A 21,988-nucleotide genomic window follows, 5' to 3' on the forward strand; every position below is an offset into this window, starting at 1 on the left:
ATTATTATGGGCATTAGAAAGTTACCTAGAATAACAAATTATTAGAGTAGTGATGAACCCTTTGGAGACGAATATGTCTCAAGTATAATGACAAGGATACGGTTTTTAAAATTGACTCAATATCTACATGTAAGAGACACGAGCAGTACACCAGTACGTGGATAACCAGACTTTGATCCCTTATTTAAAATAAGACCCCTCATTGACTGTGTTCAAAACACATATAAAACAGTTTATAGATGAGGATATGGTGGGCTATAAAGGCCGAATGCGTTTTCGACAGTATATGCCAGGAAAGCCCACAAAATGAGGGATCAAAGTTTGGAAGATTTGTGAATCAAATACTGGGTACTGCTCTGGATTTTAATTTTATACTGGCAAAAGAGAGTAATGAATCCAGTTTATGTGCACAACTCTTCTATAATAATATTTTGTTGTATACCCAATTGAATATTAGCTAATAACCCATTTTCTATAGCGATGTTTGAACAAATTAGAGTAACTTTGTGACAAAAATTTTGGTATAGAATTGGTTGATAACCTTTCGTTAAATTATCTTCCAAAAATCACATTAATATGTTGATAAATAAAAAAGTTAGAATTGTTTAATGAAACCAGACTAAATTTATGATTCTGTTAGAAATTAATTGAAACACATAAGGGGTGTATTTTGGTTAGAAATATGGTAACGAAAGGGTTAAGAATGTAATTTGCCTGTTTTGTCAGATTCACCTGCCCATGTGTGTTGTTGAATATCAAAGATTGTAGGTGTTTTCACATGCATTTTCAGGATCTCAATCTCCAGCTTGGGTTTTTTTACCTGGAAGCTGCACACTTGGCATCAGGAAGATCATTCCAAGATATGTCTTCAGTTCCTCCAAGTGTTTTCTATTGTCCAACATATATGTGCTTTTATTGTTTACTTGTTCCGGTCATGCTGGTGCACTGTGTTATGGAAGTTTTATTGGTCTCTTGTGCAAAGCCACTAAGTTACAGAGGCATAGCCACACCAGCAGTGGGGTGGGGGCGAGCAGGGGCAAGCACACAGCTATATATGTATATGTGACAACCAAATCCACTCACATGGTGCCACTCAGTGACACTGAATGTGGAACAATATGGTTGAGAAACAAACTTATATACCATTCTAAATGTTTCCTTCAAAACCAAGCTCTCTGGTCTGTTTCTATAAAGATTACTGGTTTCAAGTTTTGGCACAAGGCTGGCAATTTTGGGGAAGCTGGTCCTTATTTTGTTGACCTTGGCAGAATTTGAACTCAGAACATGAAGACAGTTAAAATGCCACTAAACGTCTTCACCAGCCACTTGCAAGATTGAAGGGAAATAACAAAAGAAAAAAAAAGATTCTTGGTAAGAGGTATTGGTTGTGTGGTAAGAAGTTTCCTTGCCAGCCACACCGTTGTAAGATCATTCACACTGCATGACAGATTGGTCAAATGTCTTCTGTTATAGCATTGCGCCAACCAAAAGCTTTGTGGGTGGGCTTCGAAGAGGGAAACGGAAAGGCGGCTGTCCTGTGTGTGTTTCTGATCCCGTAACGTAGTGGTTTGGCAAAAGAGACCAACTGAATATGAACCCAGGTCAGTTTCTTTGACTAAAACAAGTAAAAGATAAAGCACAGATTCCACAGACTGCTGGGCTCTGCTAAAGTTTGGCTGACTTCAGCTGGGCCACCCTTTTCGGGCTGCGTTAACGTGTGGTTCTGAGTATGTAGACAATTGTGGTTGCTTATAGTAGAGGGCTTAAAAGATTAAGTTGCAGGTGGTGGTGGCATGTAAAAGGCATCCACTATACTTGGAATGCTTGGCATTAGCAAGGGTATTCAGCTGTAGAAGCTTTACCCGATCAGATTGGACCTCGGTGCAGCCTTCTGGCTTGTTAGACATATGTCATACCTTCCAACCCGTGCCAGCATGGAAAGTGGACATTAAGTAATGATGATGTAGCAGTGGCCCTGTTTACAAGATCATCAGTTAGAATCCACTTTCCATGCTGGCATGGGTTGGATGGCTTAACTGGAACTGGTAAGCTGGAGAGCTGCACCTGACTCCAGTCTGGATTTGGCTTGGTTTCTATGGCTGGATGCCATTAGGTGTCACCATCATGGAAGCATGGCTTTTAGGTTGTTCCCAGGACACTCCATACCTCAACAACAAATTGCAGCTGCAACATCTGCACTATCAGATGCAGTTGCCCTCCTGGTGGGGCATTTGTTCAGTCTTCAGGGTGGATTTTTGGGCCACAAACAGAAGTATTGCTTTGGCTGCTGGAATCGACATGGTGAATTCACCGGTCGGAACCAGCGCAGCCCGCCCCGGCTGAGTGCCACTGAAAGTACAGCAAAGTTATTTAGTAGCACAAGGACCATTTTCTATGGAACACTTCCACAGTCGGTCATAAGTATGTCTCGGACAAACAGGTAAATAAAGTATTATGGTGTTTCCCTATTCATCAGCTAATTATAAGTTAACCAGATTTCATTGTGTCTTAGTTTATATTTGAAGCCAAGAGTTCAATTCCACTCTTTGTTTCTGTAGTACTCCCAAAATGTTTACCATGCACTTCGGATCTTCCCAATCAATGGGACACTGTTTTGCTTGGTGTATAAGCGAGTGCCACAGAAAATTGGAATTTTTATATAATGCAATCCTCTCAGTGGTGTCTGTCACATAAAATTCCAGACAAATTTTAAGTGCGATTGTTTGTTATGGTTTTTTAATTTCTTTATTCTGCTGTTCATTGAAGTTCTATGGTAACTGCATATTGTGTGTGTGATTTTACAAAAATGGCCTTTGGCCTCGTCAGCTATGTAACTATTAAAACAGGACACTATTTTCATCCACCCTGGTGTCACGAGCAAGAACTCCTGAACTTCCGGCTGAGTGTTCGGTCAATGCAAATGTGATTCGTTGTTCAGCTTGTCCCGCCTGCAAAGTATAATCTATGAACATGTATTTGTTTTGTTCTTTAATTGTACATGTGTGTAGTTGTAAATATTTTCATTGTAGGAAAACAAGAATTCCAGGCACCAAAACTGCAGGACACATTCGTATAATATGGGGCAAAGTCACCCGTCCCCATGGAAATAGTGGTGCTGTGCGTGCAAAATTTAAGAAGAATCTACCTGCTACTGCTATTGGAAGACGTATCCGAGTTGTAAGTGAAGAATGTCATATATTTCACTATTCCTGGCATTTGTTGATTTGAAGATGTTTGAAAGAGTAGAGTGTTCTGTAATTTTGGTGTAGGTTTGTGGGGGCTGAACAAGATATGTACAAAGATTATTGAGAGTTCCTGATTTTAGCTTGAAGGGTCAGTCCTCAGCCCTGTGTGCCGTCACAGAGGAGTTTAGGACTCAATGTCCATGGGAACTATATATCAAGGATCTGGGTCTCAAGTGGATCTACATCGGGATTAGAACGGAGATTTCAGGTGTGGAAGCTAAGCCTAGAAGTAAGGAGCTTCTGGATAAACTTAGCAAAGATTTGGGTTTTATCAAATAGGAAGGAATGCAGGACCTTGGTACCCCCAGGGAAATGGCTTTGATCAATATGCAGGAAAGCAGTAGTTATAAATTGCACCAAGTTGTGAGTGGCCAAAACTCCTCCAATTACTCTGATGCCTTCTATTTTAACCCCCTTGTGTAGCATAAGGCGGTCTCTCAGGGGTCGAAGTCTTGCATGCTGTAAACTGTTTCCTATTCGAAAGCACTTCCGGTCCTAAAATGCATGCCAAGCAGTGGTCCACAATGCAATCAGTGCTTTCCACCTGTCGAGACAGCCCGTTCCACTGCTGAACATGGACACCTTTGGGGTGGGTGTGATAAACCAGATCTGGTTGATTTGAAGAAAAACAATATTTTGGCTGTGTTAAATGATGTCCAATACTCTTTCAAAGAAAGCTATTACTTCACTTGGGTTCATTCTATTGTTTTGCTCCATCTGTCCTTCCAAAATATTCTTTTTGGGGAAATTATGTTTGTAACAAGGAGGAACAATTTTTTCGGATCTTTTTTAAAACGGGGGCCACGTTTTTGGTACGGAAAGACTTTCAAACTTCGTATACTTATCTATTTTGTGTTATAGAACAGAAAAATATTTTTGTATTCGAATTTATTTCATGTAAAAAATTGTCTTATTTCGATAATTTCAACCAATCACTGACGTCCATTCAGCCGATATACATTAAGTGCCGACTACATAAACAAACGATTCTTCGTTTTATTTGCTTTTTTCATTTTAAATTTGCTTTAACCCTAACCTTAGGGTTAGGGTTAATTGTTTCAGAATCGTTTGTTTATGTAGTCGGCGCTTAATGTATATCGGCTGAATGGACGTCAGTGATTGGTTGAAATTACAGAAATACGACAACTTTAACATGGAATAATTTATGGATTTCTTTTTTTTTTAAGAAGACTAAGAGAAAAAGATGTTTTATATGACACATTCTACCAGTGTTCCAAGTTTCAAAGTGTTTCGTTAATGAAAAATGTGGCCCCCGTTTTAAAAAAGATCCATTTTTTTCAAATGCCTAACATCTTGGAATCAAATCCAAACAAGTTGTCTAGATACACTTAGCTGTATATAGTAAATTTTGTTTTGTTGTTCGATATTTTTCTTTTAATTTATCTGTAGGGTGAGTAACGAATTTTGATTTATTTCTTTTGTAAATCATTATTGTATATCTCTGTGGGAGAGCTTATTTAATCTAGTTGATGGTGTGTGTGTACTTTGTTTTCTAGTTTTCTTCAGACAATTGCCAGTCATTCGTTTTACTTATACCTTTATGGTACACCTGTCTTTTGTGTGTTTAATTTCACCTGATGAATCCAGTAATGTGCACAATTATTCTATAGTAAAATTTTGTTGTATACCCAATTGAATATTTGCTAATAACCCATTTTCTATAGCGATGTTTGAACAATAATTTGTTGAATTTACATGTAATTAGTCATTTTGCGACAAAAATTATGGTATAGAACTGGTTGAGGATCTTTCATTACAAGTTGAAACACATAGGGGGGTGTATTTTGGTTAGAAGTAAGGTAAATGATGAAAATCAATACAACCCACTTGACATTGTTGTTTGAGGGGGTTTGTGTGTCCCCTCACAGCCACCATGCGTTTATCCTGGTAATTACTCTTTTTTTTTTTTTTTTTTTTTTTTCTTCAGATGTTGTATCCATCAAGAATCTAAAGACATGTAAAAATAAAATGTTTTCCAATCTATTTATTCTTTTCTTATTTCTTCTTGGCACTCTGTGATGATATGTATCCCAGGTTTATGGTTTTCTTTGTTCATCTTTATTTCAAAGATTATGCTCGTGTTCTGTAACATCCAAGGTTCCATTTTTGTGCAGGTTGATATGAAAAGCATTAAAACTTGCACACGAAAGAAGTGTCATTGATCGAATCTAAGGCAAGGGAATTAACTCTGTTTTCGTAACTACTATATTGGAAGAGCTGTGACCATTTCTTTGCTTTATAACACACACTGTGCATCACTAGTTTATGCAAAAACAGAAATGGCAACCTTTATTGTTAGGTTGTGGTTCAGTTAAAATTTGTTTCTATTTGGACTAGACAAGTTTAACCCTTTCGTTACCAAACCGCCCAAAATCACCTATTCATATTTAAATGAGAATATCTAAGCAAATCTCGTTAGTACATTTGTGTAAACAGTTCAGCCATAATTTTGTACAACGATCGGCGTGTTTTTTTAATTTTGGGAGATTTTTTTCCAAAATTTGTAATCCTGACAAAAAAATGGATACGAATTTTATTCTGTCAAGCAGCAAGTCAGAATTCGAAGGATTTTCCGTTGAAGACCTTGATAAATCTAACTCTGTAACCAAAAAAAAAAAAAAAGCACGTGGCATTTGATAATGAATCTTAGGTTTCATTTTCCGAAAATGAAAGCAGTGAATCCGAGAGCTCCGATAAAGAGAATGAATTAGTACCTGAATGGAGTGAAAATTTAAACACTCCTTCTTTCAGTGATTTTTCTGAAGAAACTGGACCAAGTCACAGTCTTACTCAGGAGAGTGGAGCTTTAGACTATTTCTTTTTGCGATGTACCTATTCGAATTGATTACGGCGTAAAAAAGGATAGTTTGAGGTTTGCCATAAATATTATTATGGGAATTAGAAAGTTACCTAGAATAACAAATTACTGGAGTAGTGATGAACCCTTTGGCGACGAATGTCTCAAGTATAATGACGAGGATACGGTTTTTTTAAAATTGACTCAATATCTACATGTAAGAGACACGAGCAGTACATGGAAAACCAGAATTTGATCCCTTATTTAAAATAAGACCCCTCATTGACTGTGTTCAAAGCACATATAAAACAGTTTATAGATAAGGATATGGTGGGCTATAAAGGCCGAGTGCGTTTTCAGCAGTATATGCCAGGAAAGTGCACAAAATGAGGGATCAAAGTTTGGAAAAGATTTGTGAATCAAATACTGGGTACTGCTCTGGATTTTAATTTTATACTGGCAAAAGAGAGTAATGAATCCAGTTTATGTGCACAACTCTTCTATAATAATATTTTGTTGTATACCCAATTGAATATTAGCAAATAACCCATTTTCTGTAGCGATGTTTGAACAAAAATTTTAAATTAATATTTTGTTGAATTTACCTGTAATTAAAGTCACTTTGTGACAAATATTTTGGTATAGAATTGGATGAGAACCTTTCGTTAATTTATCTTCCAAAAATCACATTAATATGTTGATAAATAAAAAAGTTAGAGTTGTTTAATGAAACCAGCCTAAATTTATGATTATGTTAGAAGTTAATTGAAACACATAAGGGGTGTAATTTGGTTAGAAATATGGTAACAAAGGTTAAGAGAACATTTTGATCAGTTAGTCCAGTAAGAGAATTGTTTGTAGTTCTATCAGAATTTCTCATTTCACCATTTCAAACCCCATCTGTTTATATAGAAGATATTGACAGAATGAACCTGAATTCATGACTTGTTAAATATTAATATGCATATTAAATGAAATAGTTATTTTTCAATATGCTTATGTTTAACCGTTTCCTTACTGTATATATTCTGAGATATTGTTTCTTTCAATTTTAAATATAACGAAAAATTTAGTAAATTAATTTAGTTATCACTAAAGTGGTGTTAGGGAGATAAATTGCGACTAAGGTTTGGTGGAAGATTTTAATTCAGAACTGGTTGGTATGGAAAGGGCTAAATTTACTGAGTCTTGAATTCTGGCTGGCCTCTGCTGTATGTACACGGATACTTATTACAACTGGGACCAGAATTGTTAGCATGCTAGGTAGATTGTCTGACAGCATTCCATCACTACACACTGGGATCAACCTTGGCGAAATTTGAACTCTGGATGTAGCAATTGGCAAAATACCACTAAACGTCTCGCCCAGCTGATTATTCTGCGAGTTTGCTGCAAGAGGGTCTGTAACATTATAACCACCACAACAAAGAAATAGCAGCCAATAATCTTGCCTGAAAGAAAAACTTGATCAATCACAGTCCAATAACATTAAAAACAAAGTATTGAAATTTTTTTTTTTTTTTATTAAATAATAAATGAAAAGTCCAAAATAGTTTACAAAATTTTTTTTTTTTTTCCCCAAGGTACATTTCTCGAAAAAACATTCTCGATTGAATGCAACAATATGCTTCAGAGGATAAATATACTCATGTAAATGCTTTTTTTTTATATATATACACATGCTTATACTTGTGTGTGTGTGTATAGATAGATAGATAGATAGTTAGTTGTGTTTGTAGCTTCGTATACATTTTCATAAACCAACCAGGTAATTTATCAGTTTATAAGAAACAGAGCAAATGGAAGAATAAGGGTGAAACCGAAGTTTATATTAAAAGGGCCGTAGTTATTTTTAACTTGGTACAATGGGGTTTCCTGAGGATTCGTCGTTGAGCATCTAAAATGCATTGGGAATATCCATTGCAGTACTCCAAACCACCTTTTCATCCTTACCTTTCATGTGTGTGTGTGTATATACAAATTATATATGATGCATACATGAGATTTATTGAATGTGAGAGACATGCGTAAATATTTCAACGTGACTTATGTACATACATGCATCCTTATATATATATCAACCCGATCACAGCAAAGAAAGAGCAGGATTGGCAGTTCTTCTTTTAACCACTACACATCAAACATTCCTCTCTGTTGTTAATTGAACAGGCAATGGCAGCTTCATTTTGTTCTTGAGTTTTCTTCACTGGTGTGGTGAGTTTCGTTTTATCAACAGTGAATTGAATGGCATTCACTGCTGGTTTGGTCCGTAAGTAGTACATTCCTGTCTTTAAGCCCTGGTTATCAAGTAATAAAGGTTTTATTATGTTATAAGTCTTTTAAAGAATGGTTCGATTATTCAACATTCTCGTTACTTTGTCAAATGTAATATTCACATTTTATACATTAATTCTTGTACTATTTCATAGCTTTGAGACCTCGAAGCTGTGATTGTTCAATTTTAGAGTGACACTGTAGGGCAGGTGTGATAGGCCAGTTTGAACAGCAAGAATATTTGGACCACATGTGGCCAGTTTAAATGCTAAAGGATTAATCCAAGGACTGTACAGTTATAGAATCTGGCAGGACACTTAAAGCTGAACTCCGAGTGTCAATGGCAATTGTTCCAAAGATTTCCCTTGCTGTTCTCACCCTGTAGCAAGACTTGATGCCAGGAAGTGAACAGATTACTGTCAAATATAATGCTTATCTATTCATATTTGTTTTAAATTAATTATGCATTATCTCATAGCTTTGAGAATGTTGTTTATAAAATTGAATGAAATGAGAAACGGGAAGCAAGAAGACTTACCATTTTCCATGCATAGAAGTGCATGCTGGTTAACTTTCCATAGTTTGGTTCCGCAATATGTAAATTCATTGACTGACTCTGATCTATATAAATTCCTCGGTCAGCTGCCATTTTAATCACCATTTTCTGGGAGATTTCCCAAACAGTTTTGTAGAGTTTCTTAAGGTCATCAGGAACATCCATAGACTAAGGCAGAGGAAAATGGTGATTAAAACATCAGAATTTAGAAAAGCAATCAGAAATAAAGATATCAATTCTTAAAACAGTTGAGGATTTATTTCTAATGAGCAAGTACTTTGTTACTGGGATTAATCTTGAGCTCAGGAGAATTATATTTATTTGGCACTCCTTCGGTTCCAATTGATCTGATCAATAGAAGAGCCTGCTCATGAAATTAATGCGGTAGTGGCCGAGTACTCCACAGACAGACACCATCAACGTAGTTCTCGGAGATTCAGCTGGATGCAGGTGACAAGATGGCTCTTTTGAAATACAGGTACAACTCATTTTTGCAAACAGATGACTGGAGCAATGTGAAATAAAGTGTCTTGCTCAAGGACACAAGGCACTGCTGGGAATTGAACTCGTGACCTTATGATTATGATCCAAATACCCTAACCACTAAGCCATGCACCTTCAGAGGAGGACAGAATCATATCAACTTCAGTGCAAGGGGTTTGCACTGAGAACGTAACTGAACAGCAAAAGGTTTCAACTCTCCCAACACTGGACCTTTACAATAAATAATTCTAATTAATGGCACAAAGGATGAAAGCTAAAGCCAAGAGAAATGCAGCTAAAGATTCTGCCAGGTGCCATGAGAATTCTTTAAACACCAGCATCGGTTGTCAAGCAATGTTGGAGCGGGGGGACAAACCCAGATACGTACGCCAGGCTTCTTTCAGTTTCTGTCTTACCAAATCCACTCACAAAGCTTTGGTCGGCCAGAGGCTTAGGTGCCACGCAATGAGACTGAACCCGGAAGCATGTAGTTGGTAAGCAAGCTTCTCATGTCTTTATTGCCCACAAAACAAGGACAGACAAAGGAGGGATTAAGTCGATTAGATCAACCCAAGTGTGTGACTGGTACTTAATTTATCGACCCCGAAAGGATGAAAGGCAAAGTCGACCTTGGCGGAATTTGAACTCAGAACGTAACAGCAGACGAAATACCGCTAAGCATTTCGCCCGGCGTGCTAACGTTTCTGCCAGCTCGCCGCCTTAAGCAAGCTTCTTACCACACGGTCACTCATGAAATAATAAGAATGGTTTAAAAACACAACAATGCATCTCTTTCCATCAAGCTTTGAAATTCTCAATTCAAATTTTGTCGAGTTGACTTCCCCCTTTTCTTTGCTTAAATATCCTGCATTTTGTGAACGAAACTGTGATTGGTTATAGGTTTCCAGTGGGACAGTCACTGGTTTGCAATATTTCCTATTATGTGAGGAACAATGAATCGTTCGTGCAGAATAAACAAGATATTCTTAAAATGCACCCCACATTCATTGCTAGGTTTATTGTCATTACATCTTTCACACACAAGTCTCCAACAAACAAATTTCCTTTACCAAGCATCGGGAAACCTGATGCTATAACAGAAGATACTCAGCCTTAAAATAGGTACCAGACATGTTATGGAGACAACTACTTCCTTCTCGTCCAATCCATGGCCTTCTATCAGTGATACAATCCATATTTTAATACAAAGTGTTGCTTATAATCAAGCAAAGGGAAGTAACTCAAAGGAGAAACATCAGAGGATAATGGTAAAATGTTGGTGGCTATTAATGCGTTATTTGTTGTCAGTGATGGCAGCAATGACGACCTTGCTTCATAGAATTACTTGCTCTAAAAGCCATGCATTAAATACTAATTTTATTTTGTTTCAATCATGGGACTGCGACCATACTGAGGCACCACCTTCTATGATTTCAAACAAATCCACTACTTATCCTGTTGGTCTCTTTTACCAAACTAAGTTACAAGGATATAAACAAACCAACACTGCTGGTCGGGGAGAAAACACAGCTTTGGGCATCGCTTCAGGTACATTGACGGTTATGGAATTAGGTGTGTGATACTGGGGGAAGAAAGATGCGGTTGCTTAATAAAGATGACAAACGAATGATGTTGACAATATTTAACCCCAATCAAGCAGACTTTGTTGATCGAAGACAATCCACTCATGACCATCAAGCTTTCTTTTTTTCAACTATATTTTGTATCTGAAGATGTGGCTGCCGTTTCTAGTAGTCAAGAAAATACATAGCAGCAATGACTACCAAACTTAGAAAGATGATTGACTCACCTGAATGGAACCGTTGTTGGCAATGAGTTCATTCTTCATGTCACCATTCCACAGACCAAGTTCTGTGAGGTCTTTCAACAAATGATGATTGACAACCTAAAGGAGAAGAAAATTTAACCAATCACATCAAACCATTATAGTTTACCAAATTATATGGATTTAATATAACCATTAAAAGAGAACGATAGGTTGATTTCCTTTACTGTATATTCCTCACAATTTACAAAGATTTATTGTTTAGTTCCCAATCAATCATTATCAAGTTGAGAATATTATTCATTAAAGTTATTTTACCCTTTTTCAAGGCAGCACTAATGAAATGATGCCATTTGAGGAAGATCAGGTTGCTATTTCTAGCATTTTGACCATGACATGTAAAGCCTCCCTTTACTGCCAGTGAAATTCTAAAAGAGTTACAAGTAACAGTTTTTTCCTTAATCTTAAACTTAAGTCACCGGGAAATGTTACTTATATTCATGGTAACCTTGACTGGTTCAGAATTTCTTTAAGTCAATAAACTGGAATCAGGCTGCACCTGAAAAAAACTTCAAGACATCTCTACAAATGAACAAAAACCGATTACAGAACTGTTGCATATAGATACAAACTGCATATATTTATATTTATGGACTCCTTGATATTACTGTCATGAGTCCTAGAACTCCTGGCTGGTTGCCCCAGCTCAAATTCCATGGCCCTATAAGTAACCAAAATCACAACATTTGCCTTGAATGAGATGCTGGTCCATCACAGGGTTACCCATTCACAGCAGAGTGTTGCGGAGCACATGTGAAATGAAATGCTTTGCTTCAAAAGCACAACGCATCACTTGCTCTGGGAAATGAAACCACAATTTTGCAAGCATAAATACAACACTAACACCTATCTCATCATCATATGTCCACCTTCCATGCTGGACAGCTTGACAGGAACCGGCCAGGCAGAAGCCTGCACTAGATGTCTGTGGCTGTTTTGGCAGGATTTTTACAGCTGGATGCCCTTCCCAACACCAACCATCCAGCACAGTGGACCTGGTGCTTTTTACAAGGCACAAGCACAGGCAAAGTCAGTTTTGGCTAGGTTTTTACAGCTGGATGCCATTCCAAATGCCAACCACTTTATAGTGTGGACTGGATGCTTTTTATTTGCACCTAAATTTTCCATTTGTCTACACAATCTTTTCTACTCTAGGCACAAGGCCCGAAATTTGGGGGGAAGGAGAGAGTCAATTAGATCTACCCCAGTATGCAACTGGTACTTAATTTATCGACCCCAAAAGACAAAGTCGACCTCGGCAGAATTTGAATTCAGAACGTAAAAGACAATATAGCGGTAAGCGTTTCGCCTGGCATGCTAACGATTCTGCCACCTCGCAGAACTACTGGCCATACAAATACCATTTTGCTTAAACTGTGCAATAACAAAGCATACAGGATGTAAACATCCTCAGATAAATGTGGGGCTTCCATGCCGTCCCTGGCTACCAATTCCACTTGGCAGCCTGAAGATATAGAAGAAACCTGGCCAAGGTGTAATACAGAGGAATAAAACATATGAAAATAAGGATAATTACCATGAATTCTCCAGACAGCACACGTCTTGTATAAATATTGCTGGTATAGGCTTCAATGGACTCATTATTTCCAAGAATCTGGGCTGTGGAAGCAGTTGGCATCGGAGCCAGTAACAGGCTGTTCCTTACTCCATGTCTGTAACAAATAAGCATTACCTGTGTAACGTAGGTTCAGGTGAGAGAAACTAACACGCAGAAACAGGATTTTTTTTTTTCTTTTCTTTTGCTTATCTTTCATATTAAGACCCTATCATGCTGTTCATCAAATTTTTGCATAAATATTTTCATTTGTCAAATCCAAAATATTTTTAACCTTTTAGCATCTAAACCAGCCACATCTGACCAAAACATTCAAACTGACCAGATCTGGCCTCTCACACCTACCTTACAATGTCATTCCAGAGATAAAAGCAATTACATTCACATCTCAAAGCTGAGATAATGAATAATTTCTTTTTTTTTTTTTTAAATGTGAATAAATAAATAATTGTTACACTTGACAGAGGAATCTGAATGCAAAACTGTTAAAACTGTATCTGTGATTACTTTCTCTCAGCAATTTTTGAAGAATTTCTTACATTGGTACTGAAAAATTGGCAGGGAGGGGAGTTGATTAAATAGGTCTTCAATTAATTACTGGTATTTCTATCTGATAATTCTAAAAGGAGGGAAAACAGAAACTTCACTGGGATTTTAATTGAAAATGGAGGAATATAGCTGAACCAAATGTAATTCTGCCAAAACCTCTTCATAATTCATAAATAAACTTTAGAATTTGCAAATACACATGGCCACAGGTGTCAACTTATTTAGTATCTACCTTTTACCATTTCTTTCTGTCATTGGATTGTGGCCATGCTGGGGTTGAGTTAAAAATCAACCAGAGTTCTTTTTTTTAAGAACAGTACTTATTCTAGAAAATTACTATTTGTAAATCTCACGAGAGATATTCAGCAACAGTACTTTGAAGTAAAAATTATTTGCCAACATAACATGGCAGTCCTGGTTTAGGATGAATGTTGCTGTAATTTAACCCCAGGAGACATCCTCTCTAGCTGGCTATATGACACGATCTGTGTCCTTATATTTTCAAACAAGGGAATCTAGCACTCCCTTGTTCAAAAATGTAAGGTCACTGATCGTGTGGTATAGCCAGCTGGAGACGATGTCGCCTGGAGTTAAATTACAGCAACATCATCATTGTTTAACATCCACTTTCCATGCTGGCATGGGTTGGACGGTTTGACTGAGGACTGCCGAGCCAGATGGCTTCACCAGGCTCCAATCTGATCTGGCAGAGCTTCAACATTCGTCCTAAACCAGGACTGCCATGTTATGTTGACAAACAATTTTTTTTCTACTTATATTTCATGTTGCTCCAGTGTTGTGCGGAGCAGAGCCTGTCAAAGAATGGACCTAATGTTTCTTCTGTGTGTCACAGAAGACGACTGAAAAGAAGCTGAAGCAGGATTTGCATTGCAACCTCGTAAAACCCTCACCGGCCACGACCACCCAAACAGACTGATGGGTTAGAGAGGTGTCGCCTGACTGGGTTACCTGGCAGGGTATCACCAACAAACAGTGAATGCAGAAACATGCTGTCAAAGTTCTGATGCTGGAAAATGAAATTCTATTCAACAGAATGTACTGCTTCTTCTAATCTTACAGAAGGAACAGCCACATCAGTGGTTCCTGGGGGAAGGGGTCTATGAATGTATTAAGCTGACAGACCTTTCAATAGCCTATGGTCCTTGGGAAAACTCATTTAAATAAAAGGGTCCTTGGTAGTGAAATGGTAGGGAACCATTGATCTTCATGGTTATGAAACCAGCTGACAATTGCTGTCAAGTGCTAAATACAATGTTCAAGAAAAGGATCAGGCTTGTAAGGAGCTAAATGACTAATAGTGACCCACTCAAGCCAGCGAGCTAGCAAAATCGTTAGACTGCCTGGGAAAACACTTAGAGGCATTTCATCCATTATTACATTCAGAGTTCAAACTCCACAAAGTCAACTCTACATGTCACCCTTCCAGGGTCGATAAAATCAATACAATTGACTGACCCTCTCCTTGGAAATTGAGCCAAAATTTGAAATCAATATTAACCCACTCAAATCAGCAAATAAAAGAAATCATTATCAGGGAGGGGGGTAAATCAAATCGGGTGTGACAAACAAGATACGTTGCATTACTTGGGCTTACATGCAGATTTCAATTCCCAAGGGATCTGCTTTTTTCAGCAAGATTAACAAAATACCAGTTAATTACTACTCATCATCGTTTAACGTCCGTTTTCCATGCTGGCATGGGTTGGACAGTTGACTGAGGTCTGGAAAGCCAGCGGCTGCACCAGGCTCCAATCTGATGTGGCAATGTTTCTACAGCTGGATGCTCTTCCTAATGCCAACCACACCGAGAGTGTAGTGGGTGCTTTTTTATGTGCCACTGGCACAGGAGCCAGTCAGGCGGGCCTGGCATCGATCATGTTTGGATAGTGCATTTTACATGCCACCGGTACTGGAGGCCCAGGCAGGGGCTGTTGCTACTACTACTACTACTAATAATAATATTAATAAACTGACAAGTCTAACTTTCAATTCTTAATGCTGAAAGTTGTTCCATTTCAGGTTTCTAAAAGCATTTTTCTTTTGGACAAAATTCACTCTATTCAATGACTAAGCTTCAGACTGAAGGCTCAAACAGGAACATTATTGGGTCAATTAGGCCAACAAAACACTTGTAAATCATCGCTAATTGGTATAGTTTTGCTGGCTGAAAACTATAAAATAACAGATTGTACATAAATTCGTTTGTTGAGAAGGGCAGACAACTGCTGTAGGATTAAAAATAAATGGTTGGTTGGATACGAGTTTAAGGGGATCATTTGAGACAGAGAGGGTTTTAAGAGTACAATCAATGTACAAAGACATTTAGTAGTACAGTGGTTCAATTCTCAGTTAATGCTTGCATTTCTTTTGTGCAAAGAGGGGCAGCTGAAGTCATTTCTCATTAAAATTAGTTAATTGCACCTATATTTAATGCTCTCTGAGAAACCCATGAACAAATCAACACCACACTAGGATGAAAATGAATTTTTTATCCTTAATTTCAGGGATCTCCCAGATATAAGACACGAGTGCTTGCCTTCACATCCTCACAGCTAAAAGCGAAGTCCTGATATTATAAATATAGACTAAAGTATTCCAACCATGACATTCCAAACTAATGCTTTACGAAGATATTGAGTTGGTACATAATTATTGTGGCTTTTTTTTTTCAACAAAAACATCTCTAAATGATTATTCTGGAGCATATTCACCATCTACTTCATTTACTGCTTCCCATTTGCTTGGCAGACGGTCGGATCATCACTTAAAGATGTTTTCGTTGAATAAAATTTGTTGAAAAAAAGCTGCAATAATTATGCACCAACCCAAAAGGTATGTTGTGATTAAAGGGAGATGTGGCTAAGTTTTGTAGGTTTAGCAACCCCAAACAGGTTCGGTCAATGACTGGAGATTAATGGAAACACAAACAGTTAATGGCTGAAGTCTTACTTGGCAATTCGGTCTTTGAGTGCAGCCCAATCATGCATCGGATGTGGATCTGCGTTCCACATGTCATATTGAAGAATCTAGAAAAAGAAGAAAATATATTTAGAGCATCTAAAATACTAATAGAATTACTTCTTGATTATCGTGTAATGAGGATTTCTTAACCCATTAAGTCCCAGAGAACTTAAATGTTTCAATATTACTTTTAAATTATTACAGATGATTAAAAATAGGTTAAAAGGAAAAAAAAATTATTATTAAAACTCCTTTACTTCAAGTAGAAATGGAAATACTTGGTTCCCTATAAATAGGACACTGAGACAATGTGATATAGCTTATTCAATACAGTTCCATATTTAAGAGATGAATTATTTAAATTTGACAGATATATTTGTCCTCATCTTGCTTGTTAACACGTTTCGGCTGATATACCCTCCAGCCTTCATCACGTGTCTTATGCTAGCATGGAAAGCGGACGTTAAACAATGATGATGACTGCCTGGAATCAAACTCGGAATCTTGGGGTTAGTAGCCCGCGCTCTGAACCACTATGCCATATGCCCATGGGCAATTATGGAGTGAATTTTAGAGCTTATAAATCTATTTTCCTATCCTTCCTTAATACCGGTTCCCATATGTTGTTCATATCTGCACTCGGTCTGCTTAGGAGGTTGTTGTGTCCTAGAATATGTGCTGCTTCTTTTAGTTTTCGTATTTTCCAGTGGTGTTCTGTATTATTTAAGCTTTATCCCACAGGTTCAAAATATCCCCAAGACACCTGTTGAAGGCTGAAACATTGTGTTAACAACAAACAAGATGAGGACAAATATCCGTCAAATGTAAATAATGTAGCTTATTTAATGTTCTCATGTAGTGTCCTATTTATAGGACAGTGGAACTTAATGGGTTAAGGAGAATTCATTTAAATAAGAAAGCAAATAACTGAAACTATGAATAGACATCCAAGTTGAAATGCTGCAGCAGGGCCACACTCCTTATTCCAATCTTGCAAACCACCTGCTTCTACTCAGCTTGGAGAGTGACCCAAGCATCTCATCACCATTATCTCTTGCAGCCCCTAGTGAGCCTTTTCTTTCCCCTCCCCTTTCCCCTATTAGATGAGAGTAGGCATGCAGTCCCTCTTCAGGAACCTGCTCTACCCCCTCTCTGCATAGTAAACCCCCTTGTGCCCTAGCATGAGGTCGACATCCCCCACCTCTCCCAGGCCTTGTAGTCCTGGGAACTGCATGCTGACTGCTGCATGTAACAAAAAATGATGATGAAAGTGTAGGGTCAAGGCAACTGACCCCTAGCCTGCAAGTTGGCACCTAACACTGACGAGTCTAATGACAAACCAATGTGAAAAAAGAAATTAGGGATTTTATTAACTTGAATTTTTTTTTCTTCCATAAACTTTACCAGTTGAAGAGAAAGTGAAAACTTTAAAAAGACCCACTTACACCTTTGCTCACGGGGCTACCATCGTAAGTCTCGTAAGGACCAAATTTTTCAGCAAGTTCACAGCTCATCTCTAAGGAAGCAAAGTAGATAGTAGCAAAGATCTGTTTATTCAATTCTTGTGCTTCTTCGCTGTCAAACGGGTATCGCATTAGAAGGAAAGCATCGGCCAAACCTTGAACACCAATGCCAATTGGTCGATGTCGCATGTTGGATCGTTTTGCCTGGAAGAGACAAAGAAAAACACAAATACCAAACCATTAGTGAAGAGAGTCAAGATGTTTGGCCAGAGCAACGTTTAAGTCTTGATAAAACCTTTATCAGTGATGGTATGATGTCATGTCACCGCCGATAAAGGTTTATTAAGACTTGCTACATAAGACTTCAATCTCAGGAAAGTGAGTGTCGTGGAATCAAGTAGAAAACCAACAGACACTGATTTATTTCCCAAACATCAGGGTTTTTATAACTGCTGATATCTGAATTCTAAGAACCGTATTCGTGAAAGATTTCTCTTTGATGAAAGTTAGGATTTAAATATGGGCAGTAATTTTAACCAATGGAAAAACTAATAATTACACATATTCAGCTAACATGACCATGACGTCATATCCCCCACCGATAAAGGTTTAGTAAGACTTGCTACATTAACAGAGCGCTGAATGACTAAATCAAGGGAATGTTGGTCTTCTTGCTTGCAAACTCTGCCAAGGTCATCTAAGTATACTTAAGTACCAGGGGAAAGTACAGTTCTTTAATCCTTTAGCATTTAAATTATTCTGTCAAATGTAATATTTATTCACACAGTTTCAAGTAATCATGGCTTATTTCATATCTGAGATTTCAATGTGATTGTTTATCTTTTGAATGACATTGTAGAATAGGTGTGAGAGGCTAGATCTGATCAGTTTGAGCATAAAACGGGTAGAATATCTGGGCTGGATATGGCCAGTTCAAACACTTAATCAATAAATTAATACAGGTGTTTTGCTAGCTTTACTGATGTACAGTTTTATATTTAAGAGATGAGGAATTATCTATATTATTTACATTTATCGGATATTTGTCCTCGTCTTTGTTAACACAACGTTTCAGCTAATATACCCTCCAGCCTTCATCAGGTGTCTTGGGGAAATTTCGAACTTGGGTTCTTATTCCTAAGGTATTTTTCGATATTATTAATATTATTATTCAGGTCACTGCCTGGAATCAAACTCAGAATTTTGGGGTTAGTAGCCCGCGCTCTTAACCACCACAGGCATATAGAGTAGTGGTTAAGTGTGCAGGCTACTAACTCCAAGACTCCGAGTTTGATTCCAGGCAGTGACCTGAATAATAATAACAACATCGAAAAATACCTTAGGAATAAGAACCCAGGTTCGAAATTTCCCCAAGACACCTGATGAAAGCTGGAGGGAAGCTGAAACAGTATGTTAACAACAAACAAGATGAGGACAAAAATGTAAATAATGTTTGCTAACATAATAATCCTGATTAAGCTTTTAGTCTGAAGAAGATAAAAATAAACACAGAAATACTATTATACAATAAATTGCTGGTAGGGACTGTATTTCATTTTGCAACAATAATATACTAAGAAGTATATTAAAGGCTTCTCAGTCAATGCTGATCTACATTTTTGTGTTACCTGTGCAATTTAATCACTTTTAAGTCATCTCTACAGATTTTCTAAGAAGTTTAAGCAATGCTGTCTCCCATCTTATTAACCCTTTTCTAACCATATTTCTATGAGATGCTGTGTTTATTTCAATTAATTTTTAACGTGACAAAGAATTTAGTAAAATAAGTTATTCAGCTGGTGTTAGGAACATAAATTGTGACTAAGGTTTGGTGGAAAATTTTAACTTAGAACTTTTGAAGGACAGTTTCAGCCGGTTAAAACCAACTTCAGATGATTCTACAAGTAGAACCTCATAAGCTTTAAAAACACATTACTTAAGGAAAAAGATTGCTTTTACAAGTATCAAAAGTAAATTTTAAGTTTTTTTAATAATCATTATACAATTATTATTAGTATACACTAGTTTCCAGTCTTAAAATTTTAGCATTGTAAAATTTCAGCTGGTTTAGTCTAAATGTTGGTGAATATTTAAGACCGTGTTGCAGATTAGGGGTAGAATTGGTTATAGAATCAGACAAAATATTTCTTAGTTCAAATCACACTGAGGCCCTTTTGCATTTTTTCCCCCATCCTAAGTTGATAAAATAATGGGGTTAATAAAGCTAAAATGCATGGTTTCAACACTTAAGACCAAAACCAGTCAAAAAATTCTACAGGAAGACAGAATTAGTAACAGTTCTACTGTAGCAAAAGAATATACATTAGCAGTGAGAAATGGAAGTTGGGTTGAGATACCAGTTATGTATTAGTGGTGCAGTAGTAAATAGTAGCTGGGTTGGGTGTTGAGAAGAAAGGGCAGTGTTTGTTTAGGAAGGAACAGTAGTTAAGTGGGTTAGGGACCACCATTGCTGGTATTAGTGGGACGGTTCAACAGGAGCTGGTATGGCTGGGGGCTGCACCAATGGAAAATTAAGATAGCTTACCTCTTCCACAGGATAACAGTTGGTGTCGATAATTTTGTTGAGATTTTTAACGATTACTTTGGTGACGGATTTCAATTTATCAAAGTCAAAAGTGCGATCTGGTCGAACAAACATATTCAACGCAATGGAAGCCAAGTTACAAACAGCCACCTGAAAAACAAGAAAATATCAATGCTATACATCATCGTTAAATGTCCGCCTTCCATGCTGGTTTGACAGGAGCCAGCCAGGCAGATGCCTGCACCAGGCTTCTGTGACTGTTTTGGCAAGATTTTTACTGCTGGATGCCCTTCCTAACACCAACCACTTAGGGCTTTTTACATGGCTCAAGCACAGGCGAGGTCAGTTTTGGAAGCCCTTCTGAACACAAATCACTTTACAGTGTGGACTGCATGCTTTTAAGTGGCACCTGCAACTGACAGGGTCAGCGAGTACTTGCAAGACAAAAATATATACATACATACACAGACACACCTTTAACATCTGTTTCCCATGCCAGTATGAGTTGGACCAACCCACATCTTTATATACACACACAAGAGTTGGCAACATTAATGAACAAAACGACTTACCTCATCTGGTGCCGTGTATTCAACAATTTCTGTACATAAATTACTGCATTTTATTGTCCCAAGGTTTTGTTGGTTGCTCTTGCGGTTACAAGAATCCTTGTACAGCATGTAAGGTGTACCAGTTTCGGTTTGAGCTTCTATAACTGCATACCAGACTTTCTGAGCTTTCAGAGTTCTTTTACCTTTACCAGCTTTTTCATAACTGATATACAAGTCTTCAAATTCTTTTCCCCAAACATCCGAAAGGCCTGGGCATTCATTGGGACACATCAATGTCCAATCACCATTTTCTTCAACTCGTTTCATGAAAAGATCAGGAATCCAGAGGGCATAGAACAAGTCTCGGGCTCGCTGTTCATCCTTTCCTGTATTCTTTTTGCAATCAAGGAAGTCAAAGATATCGGCATGCCAGGGTTCTAAGTAAATAGCAAAAGCTCCAGGGCGCTACAAGACAAATTATGTTGTAATATTAATTATTTCCAACATAGAAAGGTTGCAAATGTTAGAGGAGGGGGGAGAGGTGAAGTATATTGATCTTGGTACTTATCAGAAATATGAAAAACTATGGTGACTTTGGCAAGATTTGAACCAATAATCCTTTTTATTATAAATGATGACACAAGGCCTGAAATTTTGAGGGAGGGAAGTAATCAATTACATTGACCCCAGTGCTCAACTGCTACTTATTCTATTGACCCCAACCCCCTAAAAAAAGTGTTTATGGCAAAGTAGACCTCGGTAGAATTCCAACTCAGAAAATAAAGATGGATGAAACATCTGAGAGTATTTTAACTAATAAACGACTGTAATACAGGTAGGAGGCCAGAAATTCAGAGAGAAGGATTGTGTCACCATAATCAACCCCAGTTCTTGATTATATATCCCAAAGGAATGAAAGTCAGTTAACCCGAGAGAGAGATTTGAACTCAGAACCATAAAGACCTAAAACAAGGAATTGTTTTGGTTCTTTTTGCTTTTTGTTTTTTTTTTAAGAAGGTGGTGGGGGGCTCTGATTAATAATTTTCTTCCATTCATTGTTTAGCATCTGCTTCCCATGCTGGCGTGGGTTGGACAGTTTG

At 37.6% G+C, this 21,988-nt stretch overlaps 2 protein-coding genes across 2 annotated transcripts in view; one reads left to right on the top strand and one right to left on the bottom strand.

The window, feature by feature from the left end:
• The window catches only part of LOC106875817 (60S ribosomal protein L35a), an 11,303-nt gene extending 6,054 nt beyond the window's left edge, over nt 1-5,249 (top strand). The window contains exons 4-5 of the mRNA XM_014924098.2: nt 3,030-3,177; nt 5,194-5,249. Of these exons, the coding sequence (XP_014779584.1) occupies nt 3,030-3,177; nt 5,194-5,217 (172 nt within the window). The 3' untranslated portion in view covers nt 5,218-5,249. The remainder of the gene's footprint in view (nt 1-3,029; nt 3,178-5,193) is intronic.
• A 2,316-nt stretch (nt 5,250-7,565) lies between these two features.
• LOC106875815 (ribonucleoside-diphosphate reductase large subunit) overlaps nt 7,566-21,988 on the bottom strand; it is a 30,142-nt gene continuing 15,719 nt past the window's right edge. Inside the window, exons 11-18 of the mRNA XM_014924095.2 lie at nt 20,910-21,353; nt 20,338-20,487; nt 17,775-17,996; nt 16,318-16,394; nt 12,760-12,895; nt 11,187-11,282; nt 8,876-9,061; nt 7,566-8,360 (exon numbers count right to left, since the gene is read on the bottom strand). Coding sequence (XP_014779581.1) covers nt 8,187-8,360; nt 8,876-9,061; nt 11,187-11,282; nt 12,760-12,895; nt 16,318-16,394; nt 17,775-17,996; nt 20,338-20,487; nt 20,910-21,353 — 1,485 coding nt within the window. The 3' untranslated portion in view covers nt 7,566-8,186. The remainder of the gene's footprint in view (nt 8,361-8,875; nt 9,062-11,186; nt 11,283-12,759; nt 12,896-16,317; nt 16,395-17,774; nt 17,997-20,337; nt 20,488-20,909; nt 21,354-21,988) is intronic.

Source organism: Octopus bimaculoides, chromosome 7, assembly GCF_001194135.2.
Source record: "Octopus bimaculoides isolate UCB-OBI-ISO-001 chromosome 7, ASM119413v2, whole genome shotgun sequence".
In the NCBI taxonomy this organism is placed as follows: domain Eukaryota; kingdom Metazoa; phylum Mollusca; class Cephalopoda; order Octopoda; family Octopodidae; genus Octopus; species Octopus bimaculoides.